Genomic DNA, 16,355 nt, shown 5'->3' on the forward strand with positions numbered 1-16,355 from the left:
CAACAGTACGTAATGAAAAAAGCAAATGCCCATACTGCTCAGTCCAACTAACCCTTATGAAATGTCCTTCCCTCAGCTAAACTCCACCCACTGGAATGATAAAGAAGTGTAGAGACAACCCCTAGGGGGGACTTGGAACTCTGCTTATACTAGCAAAGCTCAGTGAAGAATCAGTAAGAGTAGTGAATCTGTTTGGCAATGAAACACTGGATATAACTTCCTTTTCAAATTTTGGATGATTGCAGAGAACAGGTAGAGTTTGAGACTCACAGACTTCTAATAGGACTGATCCCTGTTCCCTCAACCCTAACAGTGGAGCAGCTGCCAAATCGTGGTTGGCTGCTGAGAATAGTGGAAGTGAGGCAACTTTGGGCTTAAGACAATCTGAAAAAGATATCTGGAAACAAGTTTACTGCTTCAGTTTCAAACTGTAAGTAAAGGGGTTTAATAGGTGGGGCTCGGACAAAGGCAAGGTGAAACTTCCTATATTATCCCTTGAAGAATTAAATTATCAATTTGACTGCATGCATCCCTTGTTTTAATTAAACTCAATATGGACTATTTAAAATTTAAACAACTGTTGGAATAGAGCCTAATTAATTTCATATATAACTCAGTGTCCGAAATTGAATTTTTTTTTTTTCCTAAAGTAGTAAGTTTAAGTTTTCAGCATCTGTGGAGAGATTCCCGGCCATGGGACTACATGACTTGTTTTATATCAGAATTCTCTTTATAGGAAATTTGTTTTATTCTGCCTTTGCTGGAATCAATCTATAAAGGGAAGGATGCCTGTGCAGGATTAGTTCAAGATCAGAGATTTCTCTGCTCGTGTGTGTATGCATGGGCGCGCGCACACACACACACACACACACACACGCACAGTAGTTAAATACATTTTCCCACACACAATGCTTGTTGGAGTCCATCTCACAATTACACTTCAATAGTAGCCATATACATGTACATGCAGCAAGATGTGAGAGTTGCCCCAGAGTGATTAAAGGTGGTGCACAAATGTCAATGTGGGGAAGTCATTTTAGCATATAGATGTACACAAGCCAATAGGGTCATTAACTTGCAGATTACATTTTTCCCTTTCCCCAAGATAAATAAATCAAATGAAAAACACACACTGACATCTTCCTGGTGTCATGGACACAACTGCCTGGAAGGTCCACTCTTTGTACTTCCACTTTCCTATGACACCTTCACTTTGCCCTGAGGGGCCTTCTCATATAAGGAGGGTTGCTCCTCAGCATTCCCTGGCAAAGGCTTCTTCTCAGAAGACCGGTCTTCAGGCTTGCGGGCAATCAGCAGGCGGCAGGTGAGCAGGATTCCAAACACCAGAGCATGGGCGTAGCGTTTGAGAGGATCACCGACCAGCTGGTGGAAGAAGAGCACAGCCAACACCAGCAAGAGTAGGAAGAAGTTGGCCACATCTTTGGGACGCCCGGGCACAAGGGTCATGACGATGCCACAGGCCACCTCAAGGGCACCAATGCTTTTTCGGAGGAGAATGGAATTGATCCCCATTTTCTTCAGCAGAGGGAGGGCTCGAACATAGCTCTTATAAGCACGTTTCTAGAGTGGAAAATATTGTAAGGAAATTACTGCATTAACCATGATTTTAACATTAGAATGAAGAAAACACAAGCAGAGTCCTCCTTCCCTACCTCCATTCCCCTTTCACACTAGCCACTGGTGTCCCATTATATATAATTTTTCATATCTTAATTATATGTAATTAAACTTAGAGACCAGGCACAGTGACTCACACCTGTAATCCCAGCACTTTGGGAGGCCGAGGCGGGCAGATCACCTGAGGCCGGGAATTGGAGACAGCCTGGCCAACATGGTGAAACCCCATCTCTACTAAAAATACAAAAATTAGCTAGGAGTGGTGGTGGACACCTGTAATCCCAGCTACTTGGGAGTCAGTCTGAGACACAAGAATGGTTTGAACTCAGGAGGTGGAGATTGCAGTGAGCCGAGATTGCACCACTGCACTCCAGCCTGGGTGACAGAGTGAGACTCCATCAAGAAAGAAAGAAAGAAGAAAGGAAAGAAAGAAAGGAAAGAAAGAAAGGAAAGAAAGAAAGAAAGAAAGAAAGAAAGAAAGAAAGAAAGAAAGAAAGAAAGAAAGAAAGAAAGAAAGAAAGAAAGAAAGAAAGAAAGAAAGAAAGACACCAAGCAATCTGCTGGAATCCCTATGATTTAAACCTTAGTAGCATCTTTGCTATGGTCTGAATGTTTGTGTCCCCAACAAAAATCATATGTTGAAATCATAACCCCCAAGATGATGGTATTAGTAGGTGGGGCTTTGGGAAATGATTATGTCCATGAGGGTGGAGTGTTCCTAAATGAGATTAATTCCTTTATAAAAGAGGCCTCAGAGAGCTGACTTGCCCCTTCTGCCATGTGAGGACACAGTTAGAAGGCACCATCTATGAAGAGAAAGTGGGTCCTCAATAGACGCCAAACTGCTGCTGCCTTGATCTTGGACTTCTCAGCCTACAGAACTGTGAGAAATAAATTTCTGTTGTTTATAAGCTACCCAGTTTATGCTATTTTATTATACCAGTCTGAATGGACTAAGACAAGCACCAAAGGTAATAAGGCGGACAATTTGATTTTATAGTTTAAAAACATTTATGATTATAAATCATAAATAGCATTAAGAATTTTTTTTAGCCAGGCACAGTGGCTCAAGCCTGTAATCCCAACATTTTGGGAGGCCAAGGCGGGCAGATCACCTCAGGTCAGGAGGTCTAGAACAGCCTGGCCAACATGGTGAAACCTCATCTCTACTAAAAATACAAAAATTAGCCGGGTGTGGTGGGGCATGCCTGTAATCCCAGCTACTCGGGAGGCTGAGGCAGGAGAATCACTTGAACTCATGAGGCAGAGGTTGCAGTGAGCCAAGATCATGCCACTGTGCTCCAACCTGGGTGACAGAGCAAGACTCTATCTCTAAATAAATAAATTAATAAATTACTTAAATTAAATTAAATTAAAAGAATTTTTAAAAAATTCACTAGGCCCATAAAAATTGGTACATGTTAGCCACATCCATATTTTCTAGTGCCTGCTTTGTCAAAACCCAGGTGCATATGAATACTAAGCAAAATGAAACAAGGCAAGGCACAGTATGGTAAAGCTTCACTAATTTGAACTTCCCTAAATTGGAATCTGTGATATTTCAGAAAAGAGAGAATCTGGAGTTTATATTTGTAGAATCTATAAAAATGAAAGTGTTTGCTGAGAAAATAGAAAAATAAAAATGTATGCAAATGTCAGCCCTTTATATATCGTTAAAGTATAGTAAGACAAAATCAGTCTCATTTCATTGAGATAAATCCCCAAACCTTTATAAGAAGCTACTTTGGCTGGCTTCATTCCTTAATTTTTATTTTATTTTATTTTTCATTCTTTTGAGATGGAGTCTCACTCTGTTGCCCAGGCTGGAGTGCAGTGGTGGAATCTTGGCTCACTGCGACCTCTGCCTCCCGGGTTCAAGCGATTCTCCTGCCGCAGCCTCCCGCATAGCTGGGTTTACAGGTGTGCACCACGACGCCTGGCTGATTTTTTTTTCTTGTATTTTTAGTAGAGATGGGGTTTCACCATATTGGCCAGGCTGGGCTCGAACTCCTGACTCAGGTGATCCACCCACCTCGGCCTCCCAAAGTGCTGGAATTACAGGTGTGAGTCATTGTGCCTGGCCTCATTCCTTAATTTTGATTCAAGAACTATTTATTGCACACCTGTTATGGGTTTTGCATCAATGATGCAGAGATAAATAAGACAGGGTAATGAAGCTTTCAGACTAGTAGGGGGAAACAGATATGTAAACAACATAAAGCAGCACAGTTAGTGGTACATAAATAGAGATCTATATAAGATCACAAAGTAACAGAATTATATTGACCTTCGAGTTATAGATCATTCATATTTTTCACTATCCATTTTAATGTGTTCCTCATTTTGGAGTAAATTGATGAGATTTTATCAAGTGTCTTATTGGGTTGGTCCACTGTTTGCATTTAGTATCCATTCATCCATTCAATGCTTATTTTCTTTCTTTCTTTCTTTCTTTCTTTTCTTTTTTCTTCTTTTTTTTTTTTTTTGCTTTCCAGGAGGTGCTCTCATCTGAGTTCAATATTTATTAAGTGCCTCCTTGTGCTAGGCACTGTACTGGGTTCTCTGGATATAAGTGTCAATTATTCAAAGGTCCTGTCTTCCTGAAGTTTGAGGTTTATAAGGGGAAGAGCAGATATGTAAATACACAAGTGCAATAAAGTGTTATAAGTGCTGGATACAATTATGTAGCAGGAATAGTATAGGCACACCAGAGGGAGTGGTCAAATCTCCCTACATAGTGACAGAAAATTTGGAGTGGAATCTTAAAAGTAGAGCAGGTGAGGCTGGGCGTGGTGGCTCATGCCTGTAATCTCAGCACTTTGGGAGGCCGAGGCAGGCAGATCACCTGAGGCCAGGAGTTCAAAACCAGACTGGCCAATATGGCGAAACCCTGTTAATACTAAAAAAAAAAAAAAAAAAAAAAAAAAAAAAAAAAAAAAAATTAGCTGGGCGTGGTGGCACATACCTGTAATCCCAGCTACCTGGGAGGCTGAGGCACGAGAATCACTTGAGCCCAGGAGGCAGAGGTTTCAGTGAGTCAAAATGACGCAAGCCTGGGCAACAGAGCAAGACTCTGTCTCTAAAAAAAAAAAAAAAAAAAAAAACAAGAAAGAAAGAAAAGAAATGGAAAGAGAGAGTCCATAAAGCAGATAGAAGAAAGTATGGTCAGAAAAGCAGGAGGAAAACCAGGAGAGATCAGGTCATGGACACCAAGATAAGTTTTAAGAAGAGAATAGTCAAAAGTGCCAAATGCTAGACAAATGTAAGAATGAGGCAGAAAGCCAACTTGACCTCTCAGAAGCATCTGGCACTTAAACTAGTGTTCACACACTCTAGATTTAGAACAAATATTAACAAGCAAATGCACCTTTACATAATGGATTAATTATGAGTGGCCCCAGATAATCGCCTATGAGGACTCTTAAAAGACTAATGGTTTAGAAAAAAGCATGGTTTGGATGCAAACAGACTTGGCGTCAAATCTCAGCTCTGCCACTTTCTAGTCTTTTTTTTTTTTTTTTTTTGATATGGACTGTCACTCTGTCACTGAGGCTGGAGTGCAGTGGTGGGATCAGAGCTCACTGCGGCCTCTACCTCTGGCGCTCTAAAGCAATTCTCCCACCTTGCCTCAGCCTCCTGAGTTGCTGGGACTACAGGGTATGCACCATCATGCCCGGCTAATTCTTTTGCTTTGTTTTGTTTGTTGTTGTTGCTGTTTTTAGAGACAGCGCCTGGCTATGTAGCCTGCCTTAACTTTCCAAAGTGCTCCTGCCGCTTTCTAGTTGGGTGTCTCTGAGCAAATTATTTGAAAGGTCCTAAACAAGCCTGGACTAGGGTAAAGTCAGCAAGGCTACTTTGGGTGGAAAATTTAAGGGAGCACCAAAAACACTCACTAATCAAGGTAAACAATATCCATGATGAACACAATATGAAACTTTTAAATAAAGATAGGCTCTGACACTACACTTGCACGACCCTGCTTCACTCACTTCTCCCTAAACCTGCCTGTCAGAGACTGTCCTTATTTAAAATTCTACCTCACCCTAGTCCCTACCCTGTTCCTGAGCCTATATGGAAACACAAAGTGTTAGTCATTCTTCCTCTCTCTTCCCATCTTAGATTAAATCAAGGATTTTTCATAGAGAAATTAGGAGAGAGGTTGACCAGTAGGCAGAGTAAAACCTTGGGCTGAAAGGAGCCAGACCCATGTGGGGCAGAGCTGAGCTGAGGTTTAGGGTACCTGGTGGTGGTGAGAATTATGTAGCAGGAACAGTATAGGCACACCCCTTTCCTCCCATTAACCTAAATACATGCCACCTGCCTTATCCTTTGCCCTTTGCACTCTGGTGATGGTAGCAGGGGGACGTTACGGGGAAAAAATGTAGACCCCAGAGGCTTCCATAATACTTTTTTTTTTTTTTGAGGCAGAGTCCCACTCTGTCACCCAGACCGGAGTACAGTGGCTCAGCTCACTGCAAACTCTGCTTCCCAAGCTCAAGTGATTCTCCTGTCTCAGTCTCCTGAGTAGCTGTGATTACAGGCCTGCACCCCCACGTCCAGCTAATTTTTGTATTTTTAGTAGAGACGGGTTTTCACCATGTTGGCCAGGCTCTTCTCGAACTCCTGACTTCAGGTGTTAGGATTACAGGCGTCAGCCACCACGCCCGGCTTCTTAACACTTCTGAGGGTCTCGCTGTCACCCAGGTGGGAGTACAGTGGCACCATCAGGGCTCACTGCAGCCTTGACCTCCCAGGCTCAAGTGATCCTCCCGCCTCAGCCTCCCGAGTAGCTGGGCCTACAGGCTTGTGCCACCATGCCTGGCTAATCTCTTTTAAATTTTTTTATAGAGACTGGGTCTCACTATGTTGTCTAGGCCTGTCTCAAACTCCAGGGCTCAAGTGATCCTCCTGCCTCAGCCTCCCAAAGTGTTGGGATTACAGGCATGAGCCACCGCTTGGCCAGTAAGGGCCATTTCTAATTAGCAACACAAAGGTTCTCAAGAGGCAATTCCTAAATCCTAAGTGTAAACTTCTGATGTGATAAGCACAAAAGACAGGATGAGTTTTTTGTTTGTTTGTTTGTTTTTTGAGACGAGTTTCGCTCTGTCACCCAGGCTGGAGTGCAGTGGCATGATCTCAGCTCACTGCAACCTCTGCCTCCTGGGTTCAAGCGATTCTTCTGCCTCAGCCTCCCAAGTAGCTGCGACTACAGGCGCACACCACCACGCCCGGCTAATTTTTGTATTTTTATTATTTATTTATTTATTTATTTATTTATTTATTTATTTATTTTGAGATGGAGTCTCACTCTGTCGCCCAGGCTGGAGTGCAGTGGCACGATCTCGGCTCACCACAACCTCCGCCTCCTAGGTTCAAGCGATTCTTCTACCTCAGGCTCCTAAGTAGCTGGGATTAGAGGTGCCTGCCACCATGCCTGGCTAATTTTTGTATTTTTAGTAGAGATGGGGTTTCACTATGTTGGCCAGGCTGGTCTTGAACTCCTGACCTCGTGATGTGCCCAGCCCAGGATGAGTTTCTTATAGTCAGTTAGGAGCCAAGACTTCTGGATGCTGGCTGAGTGGGTTCTGGAAACACTTCTTTTTTGACTAGGGCTTAACCACCCATCATTCAGGTATAAATTCTTATCTATACTATAGTGCAATCTGTAGCCTGGGGCCAAACTCCATGTTTTAAATCAAGTTCCTATAACTTCAGTAATCTTTTTTCTCTCCATTTAGTAGAACTGCATATTACTTTTTTAGTTTAGCTAACCTCTTAAACTGCAGCTGTGGATATTTTTATGTAACTGTTGCTTCTTTCTTTCCTCTGTTTCTCAAGAAGAAACTGCATGTGGATAAGTCATTTTATCAAATCTTTCATTGAAAGCTGAGTAGGTACAGATAGGATTTATTTTCTAGGACTCCAAAGAGGGAATGTTTAGTTTATTGGAGATGGGACTAAGCTTGGATGGGTCTTGACATTATAGGAAGCCATCAATCTTTCTCCTGTGGAGTAGGATAGTGACATCAAAAGAATCCTATTGGCCGGGCGCAGTGGTTCACGCCTGTAATCCCAGCACTTTGGGAGGCTGAGGCGGGCAGACCACCTGAGGTTGGGAGTTCGAAACCAGCCTGACAAACATGGAGGAACCCCATCTTCACTAAAAGTACAACATAAGCTGGGCATAGTGGCGCATGCCTGTAATCCCAGCTACTCAGGAGGCTGAGGCAGGAGAATTGCTTGAACCCGAGAGGCAGAGGTTGCAATGAGCCGAGGCCATGCCATTGCACTCTAGCCTGTGCAACAAGAGCAAAACTCCTTCTCAAAAAAAAAAAAAAAAAAAAAGAATCCTATTATTGCGAGCCCCCTCATTGTGCTTGGTCCAGGCCACCTCAAGTTAAACAATAGAAGGGTCACATGTCTTGAGTCTATAGTAACTAGGTCTCTAAAGACTTTAATTGTACAGATAGTTAAGAATAAAGAGAGTTGACAGATTCACTTTCTTAAAAGGCTCTTGCAATTCAGTTTGTTAGGTCTGTATTCTTTCCATTGCAATAACCCAGGCTCTGAAACCATAGTTTCCATATAGGGGGAGGAAAAACAGGAAAAAGACAGGTTTAGTTAAATGTTTCAAGCCCCTGCAATCAAAGGCAATCATCTAGCAATATCCTTGGACTGGGATTCTTAAGCTGAATTCCAATTTTAGTTTTGCCACTAAATTGCTTGGAGAAAATTACTAAGTATTTTATTACCTTAGTTTCCCCTCAGATTCAGTAAATCAAATGAGCATTTTGGAGATTTAGGTAAATAATCAAAGTGTCATAGCATCAGCTGAGGACAACACACACACATTTGATCATTAACGAGCCACACAATTAGGCCAGGTGCAGTGGCTCACGCCTATAACCCCAGTACTTTGGGAGGCCAAAACGGGTGGATCACCTGAGGTCAGGAGTTTGAGACCAGCCTGGCCAACATGGCAAAACCCCATCTCTACTAAAAATACAAAAATTAGCCAAGCGTGGTGTCACACGTCTGTAGTCCCAACTACTCGGGAGGCTGAGGCAGGAGAATCATTTGAACCTGGGAGGTAGAGGTTACGGTGAGCCGAGACCACGCCACTTCATTCCAGCCTGGGTGATAGAGCCAGACGCTGTCAAAAATAAAAAACAAAAAACAAAAAAGCCCCACACACAATTAGAAATCCATATGTTTGCAAGCCACAGTAATTTAATAACAAAATCATTGATGAATCAAGCAGGTCCATTCTTGTGGTATGAGGACATTCTGATTCAGACATGAGTCAAAAGCATATGGAGCCTTTTATTTTTTGTTATTTTGTTATTTTATTTATTTTTATTTTTGAGACAGAGTCTCACTCTCGCCAGGCTGGAGTGCAGTTGTGCGATCTTGGCTCACTGCAACCTCTGCCTCCCGGGTTCAAGCGATTCTCCAGCCTCAGCCTCCTGAGTAGCTGAGATTACAGGTGTGTGCCACCATGCGCAGCTAATTTTTTTTTTTTTTTTTTTTTTTTTTTGTATTTTTACTAGAGACAGGGTTTCACCATGTTGGCCAAGATGGTCTCAATCTCTTGACCTCGTGATCCACCCACCTCAGCCTCCCAAAGTGCTGGGATTACAGGCGTGAGCCAACGTGCCCGGCCTGTAGAGCCTTTTAATTTTTTTAATTTATTATTTTTTTCTTTTTTTTTTGAGATGAATTCTTATTCTGTCACCCACGCTAGAGTGCAGCTGTGTGATCTCAGCTCACTGCAGCCTCCACCTCCCGGGTTCAAGCAATACTCCTGCCTCAGCCTCCCAAACAGCTGGGACTATAGGCGCCCGCTGACGTGCCCAGCTAATTTTTGTATTTTCAGTAGAGATGGGGTTTCACCATGTTGGCCAGGCTGGTCTAGAACTCCTGGCCTCAGGTGATCCACCCAACTCAGCTTCCCAAAGTGCTGGGATTACAGGCGTGAGCGACCGTGCCCAGCCGGAGCCTTTCCTTTTTGTCATTTATTCTTCACCACACAGCAAGATCCATGATCTCATATTAATGACATTAAATTTGAATAGCTCAAAACTGTCAAATAATATTAATCTTTGATTACAACTAATAACCAGCCCAAGCCAGCTAACAGGACAAAATACAAAATGAGAACACTGAGCAAGTAGTGTCCAGTTCAGTTCACTCATGTCAATTAGGTAAAAGGAAAAGATAAATTGGCTAATATACTGTAGAATTCCATTTATATAAAGTTCAAAATCAACAATTGACTTATGTTGTTAGAAGTCAGGATAGTAATTACCCTTGAGGGGGGTAGTAACTGGAAGGGGCCAAGAGGAAGGTTTCTGGGGTGCTGGTCATGTGGTGTTTTTGTGGCTTTTTTTTTTTTTTTTTTTTTTGAGATAGAGTCTCACTCTGTCACCCAGGCTATAGTGCAGTAGCACAATCTTGGCTCACTGCAACCTCTGCCTCCTGGGTTTAAGCAATTATCCTGCTTCAGCCTCCCAAGTAGCTGGGATTACAGGTGCCCACCACTAAGCCCAGCTAATTTTTGTATTTTTAGTAGAGACGGGGTTTTGCCATGTTGCCCAGGCTGGTCTCAAACTCCTGACCTCAGGTGATCCACCCACCTCGGCCTCCCAAAGTGCTGAGATTACAGACATGAGCCACAGCACATGGCAATGTGCTTTTTCTTAAAATGAATGCTTGGTTACACGGGAATGTTCTGAAAATTCCTTGAGCTGCATACTTATGCTATGTGCATGTTTCAGTATATATGTTATATTTCAATAAGATTTACAAGGAAAAAAAAACTATATGAAAGCAGAAGAAAGCACTGATAAAAATATATTTTGGCAAAAAATCTCAGCCTGGTTGCTATCTTAAACCATAAAGCCTACATAAGTGCTGCAAAATGTACTGACTCATGTGTGATTTTTCTGAATCTCTGTAAGAAATAAAGCCCGTGTGAATCACAGATCATTGTTTAAATGTAATAAAAAGCCATTACATATTTAATTGCCAAATTGCCACATGAATGATAAACATCTTTTTTTTTTTTAGATGGAGTTTCACTCTTGTTGCCCAGGCTGGAGTGAAATGGTGCGATCTCGGCTCACCACACCCTCTGCCTCCCAGGTTCAAGCGATTCTCTTGCCTCAGCCACCAGAGTAGCTGGGATTACAGGCATGCACCACCACGCCCAGCTAATTTTGTATTTTTAGTAGAGATGGGGCTTCTCCATGTTAGTCAGGCTGATCTTGAACTCCCGACCTATTTTACTTTCCATTGTCATATAATGCCCACCTAAAGAGGAAGCTGGCAAGCTTGATCCTACCAGTCAAAGTGGACGCTTCCCAGATTGCATCTTAGGGCAGAAGACTGACTCCTGCTGTCAGTCAAAGATCTCTCTGAAACAAACTCTGCTTTTGTCCATACTGAGAGGCTACAAGCTCCCCAACATAAACTCTAACACATAGTTTAGCTTGTGATGGCAGACTGTGTGAACTAAGCAAAGCTGCTTCGCATCTCAGGGTCTGTTTCCTCTCTGAAAATAAACGTACTGTACCACCTCAGAGAGTGGTCTAAGCATCAGTAAATTACTATCTTATTACCTAGTTGGAAAACAATAGCAGTGATTGGGAGCTTAAAAGATTACCTATGGACATTAAAGAAACTGCCCAAACATATTGGGAGTGTTTCCTCAGGATTACATAAACAGAAGGGCATTTAACTACACATAAACAAATAAATCAAATCAACAAACCTTTACTATGAGGGAATGCAAAGAACCAGGGACTTGCCCAGTCATCCTCAGGACCAAAATCTCTTGGCTTTATTGTCACCAGGATTTTGGTGTTTTCTTACCTTTTCATATGTGGTCCCCTGTGCTTACAGGATGAAGCCACTACTACAAAAAGCTGAACACCAGATTTAAAGCAAGCCAACTATTTATATGTTCCCAGTCACTGCACAGGAAACTTTTCAAGTGAACTAATAAAGGCATTTAGTCCCATTTTCAAGTGAACTAATAAAGGCATTTAGTCAAGGGAATGGCCAGTCATGTTGAATTCACGTGGGATTTAGAGTACTCTATAATGATACTTGCTAAATCTGGAGGAGGTATGGGACAACACATGCCAAATGGGCTATTCAGAGATGCATCTGGAAGTTCTGCATGAGATCCACTGTACATTACACAGCGGCAAGTGTGGATTTTTCAATATTAACTGATTGCATAAAGGTCTGTCCACAAGGGCACATTAAAATAGCATCTTGTTCTTCTAAATGCTTGATTTCAGGCTGGGGGTGGTGGCTCATGCCTGTAATCCCAGCACTTTGAGAGGCCAAGATGGGTGGATCACCTGAGGTCAGGAGTTCACGACCAGACTGGCCAACACAGTGAAACCCCATCTCTACTAAAAATACAAAAATTAGTCAGGCGTGGTGGCACGCACCTATAATCCCATCTACTCCGGAGGCTGAGGCAGGAGAATCGCTTGAACCCGGGAGGCAGAGGTTGCAGTGAGCCGAGATCACACCATTGCACTGCAGCCTGGGCAACAAGAGCGAAACTCCATCTCATAAATAAATAAATAAATAAATAAATAAATAAATAAATAAATACTTGCTTGATTTCAGTCCCTTAAACTGGCTATTTAAATCAGTTAGGAAACCACTGCATAAAATAGAATCTCTTTTAATCACCTCACCCAAAGCATTTCTCGAACACACACTATAGCAAACACTGTACCAGACACTTTTATACATAATCTCAGTTAATATTTACAGCCTTCTGAGGTAGGCATTCCTTTTTTTTTTTTCCCCTTAGGATGGTTTGTTTCTTAAGTGGTAGGCATTCTTATCCTCATTTTATGAACAAAGAAACTGAGACACCAAGAGTAGCAGGACCTGAACCCAAGCCTGTGTGACTATAAAGCCTGCACTCTTTCCACTAACCCTTGCTGGCTTCTCCAGCACAAACAGGAGAAAATTTCACAGTTATTTGTTTGTTTTTTAGCAATGATTCTCCCTGGAGAAGATAACACCTAAGAATTACACAAATGATTTTAAAGCAAAACGAACAAATAAAAAAATAGTTGGCAGAAAAGCAAAAAAAAGAAAAAAAAAGAAAAAGAAAAAAAAGAAAGAAAAAGAAATCAAATCAAATCAAATCAAAAATCTAAATTTTAAAAATTGATTTTGAAGTAAAACAAAATTGAAAATATGGATTGGGCAGTTAAACTGGTACAATAAAAGGAGGAAGACTGTGCCGGGTATTCTCAAGAATCGGTTGTCAGTTCTGGCATCCATAAAAACCCAATAGTTTTAACCATTAATGATCCTTCTATTGGGAGTATTGAGTCATGGACTTGGTTTCTCATCTCTGCTCCAACAACAGCTTAACTTCCTTGCTTTGGATATGTCATTAAACTTGTTCTGCTTCAGTTTATCCATCAGTAAAGTAAAAATAACAAATACACTAAATCTGCCTCACAGAGATGTTCTAAAGAACAAGTAATCTTAAAACAACAACAGCAGCAACAACGCTTTGAGATCTTGTAAGAAATGCCACTGCAGTCAATACATGACTAACCTCCTCGACGCAGAGGAATCACTCCTTAATGGAAAACAAAAAATCCCGGATAATCATCCCAACTGATCTAGGGTTGGGGTTCTGAGAGACTCTCCTTCCGAGAGACAGGGGCTTCTTAGAGAGTCCCTCTAAGAGGCAAGAAATGGCTCCTGAACTGCATAATCAAGAGCCAACCAGAGAAATCTGAAGGGTGGTAACAAGCCAAGGCAATGCTACAATGACTCATTCATTCACCCATCCACTCCACAAATACATATTGAGCACCTTCTCTGTACTAGAACTGAATTTCCCTCCCTTTCCTATGGGAACGAGAATAAAGCTGGGCCAAGCCTAGGCACTATGCAGTAAGCTTTATGCCACAGAGCAATCTCCAGTCTATGGCACGATGCTCAGTGCAGGAGAGGACCCCGGCAAAGGGCAGTCTGAAAATCCTCTTCAAACTATTGTGATGTCTACTTCTCAGTTAGATACAATCTTTCCATTCCCTCTAGATGCCCCTAGCACAGAAGCGCAGAAGTGTGCATACACACCCACACACAATGGTTCTATATTGCTGTGTTACGCTATATCTATTTAAATATGTTCCTATGTATGATATGAAATCTTCATATTTGTTTCTTCTGCCTTTCATTAGGCTGCGCTAGACAGCTCCATTTCTAGGAAGAAACATACTGTAAACCCATTTGTGGCTGGTCCTCCTTGTGAGCTCCTGCCAAGCTGGTAGGAAGCTTCCCGGTGACTCCATCTTAGTTGGATTGCCTGCAGAGCCTAACACTGTACTTAAGGTGCAGCTTGGGGGGCCTCTGAAGCAGCTGACTAGGGTCTGGAGGGCAGGGAGCATACTGAAAAAAGGTAGTGTGTCCCTAAGGCTAGGGAAAGCTTACAAATACCTATGATGCATACACACAAATATATAAATATATGTACATATGAAAAGTAAAGCAAGAGCATGTTCATTTATTCATAATCTAACACCAAACTACTACCACCAAGACAGAAATATAGTGGCATTTCTCCTCCACCCTATCCCTCTGTCCCAACCTCTTCAAGTCATTTGGTGGCTTCTGCTACCCCACCCCATCCCTCTTCTCCCAGTGCAGGCTGCCTCGGGTACTCATTTTGACCTGATTTCAATTCCATCTGGTCAAACATGCTGGGAGGAGGGGAGGGGAGAAGGAGAAGCATGTAAGGATTTGCCACTGGGGCTAGACCTAAACCCTTGAGTCCTAGCCACCCTCCCCCACCCTAGGGTGATCCTGCGGTGAGGAAGAAATGGAAAGCTCCAGCTTAAACCCTGAGACAGAAGCCAGAGCTGCCTGCAAACATTTTCTGAGCATCTATTAATATAATTTGCCAGTCTCCATCCATTTGCAGCTCACGTTAAGGGGCCCTGGAAAGCTCTGCAGTAGGTTCAGGAGAGCTATGAATTCCTCGCAATGTGTGAGACTGTTCCTCCCTGCCTCAGCCCTAACAGGGCTTGCCTCTTTTCTCTTTCCCCTTCTGTTCCTCCCCTAAGCTCCTTTCTCTCTTGACCTTGAGAGCCCAGTAATGTGCTCCCTCCCATTACTGGCAGTCTGGCAAAGGCGACAAGAAGCAGGGTCCCTTTAGCTGGGGTGGGGAAAAGAAGAGGCAAAGTGACAGGGGAAGAGGGGAGAGATCCGAAAGTGCTGGAAACATTCCCTGCCATCTCCTAGTACTCCACAGCATAAGAGCAAGTCCTCATCACGCCCAACTGGGGAAAGCAGCCCAGCCCCCAGGTTGCAGAGGAGATGTTTTGGCCAGTCACCTTCCGTGATTCCAACTCTGCAGAGGGGAAAACCTGCAGAGGGCCAGGCTCTGGTCATCCACAGAAGGCAAGGTGGGGATTACGGACTGTTTTGCAGGAGAGAAAAAGCAGATTTTGCAGATTTTGTAGATTACCTCACACACAAAACAAAATAAAACAAAATATCTAGCCCTCCCTTGAGAGAAGGGGAAGAAACAAGAGCTTAGTGACCTTTATTTGGGCTAAGAATGCTTTGTCTCAAGGATCCAGATACATACCCAGGTGGCTGGAGGAATACTATTAGCTGTCTGTCTGGGATGAGGAATACCAGCCAGTCCCTAAAAATTGCTTGTTTTAGTAGCCCATTTTTCCCAGCTCTTTCCCTCTTTTCCCTTTGTTCTGCTCTAAAATAAATAAACTCTCTGCTTGCTAAACTCTTAGCTCACAGGGAGGGAATCAGACTTGTAGACTGGTTGCCCGGACTTTGGGTGTGTGCTGGAAGGAGGGAAGGGCTCCTGTCAATGACAGGTGCTACACAGGTCTCAGCCTTCTGGTTTACTTGGGATGGGGGGTATTTGCTGGGCAACCCCTCCCCCAACTGGCATTCAGTGGCTCCAGTACAGCATAGCCCACAAAAGAAATCGCTCTTGCCCAGCTGCTCCTTCCTTCCGAGCTGCAAAGTTGTTGAGAAGGGAGGGTCCAGGTGGGGATAGGGGCTAAGGGGGTGGTACCAGAAACTGAGAAGGAAAAAAGGGGAGAGGTCCTCGCAATCCCATGGGAGTGCGCTCCTCATCACCCGTATGCTTCACTTACCATCTCACTGTAGGCATCCTTGCTGAGCCTGGGGGTCAACTTGATAGTCCCCATGAAAACAAAGAAGAGTCCCAGGGCCACTGAGAGGGCCACAATAGTTACGGTTCTGGGGGATGCCATGTGGTCGCCAAGGCAGGTCCCAACTAATCCTTCTGATTTGCGCACCGCTCTGTCCAAGGCGCAGGCACTTAGCACAGGGAGAGCTGGGGGGACGCTGCGGAGGCAGCAGGCAGCTAGAATGACAAAGGGAGAGGAGGGAGCTCGAGAGAAAAATTGAGAGATCGAGATTCAACCACTCTCACTACAACAATCTCTGGGTCCTAATGCCCTACGTGTGCTCACAGGCCAAAAGGACAGTCTCGAAGTTAAATGAAGCCCTAAACGAAAAACGGAAACTTCAAATCTTAAATGGGGAGAAGGGAGGTTATGTATGAGTTCAGTCACCGAGTGACCCCAGGAATGAGGAATTAGGGAAGACAGGCTTTGCTGCCACCTTCCCACTGGGCTCACTTTTCATCTCCCCCTCCCACTTATCAT

The 16,355-nt window shown here is 43.3% G+C and overlaps 1 protein-coding gene across 1 annotated transcript; it reads right to left on the reverse strand.

Annotated features, from left to right (window-relative positions):
* Positions 1-501: 501 nt before the first annotated feature.
* On the reverse strand, positions 502-16,089 carry TMEM35A (transmembrane protein 35A). The gene is made up of 2 exons (XM_007992271.3): positions 15,819-16,089; positions 502-1,581 (listed from the first exon to the last, which is right to left on the reverse strand). Exons 1-2 carry the CDS (start codon positions 15,936-15,938, stop codon positions 1,198-1,200), a joined length of 504 nt encoding a protein of 167 aa, XP_007990462.1. The 5' UTR covers positions 15,939-16,089; the 3' UTR covers positions 502-1,197.
* Between the last annotated feature and the right edge of the window lie 266 nt (positions 16,090-16,355).

Source organism: Chlorocebus sabaeus, chromosome X, assembly GCF_047675955.1.
Source record: "Chlorocebus sabaeus isolate Y175 chromosome X, mChlSab1.0.hap1, whole genome shotgun sequence".
In the NCBI taxonomy this organism is placed as follows: domain Eukaryota; kingdom Metazoa; phylum Chordata; class Mammalia; order Primates; family Cercopithecidae; genus Chlorocebus; species Chlorocebus sabaeus.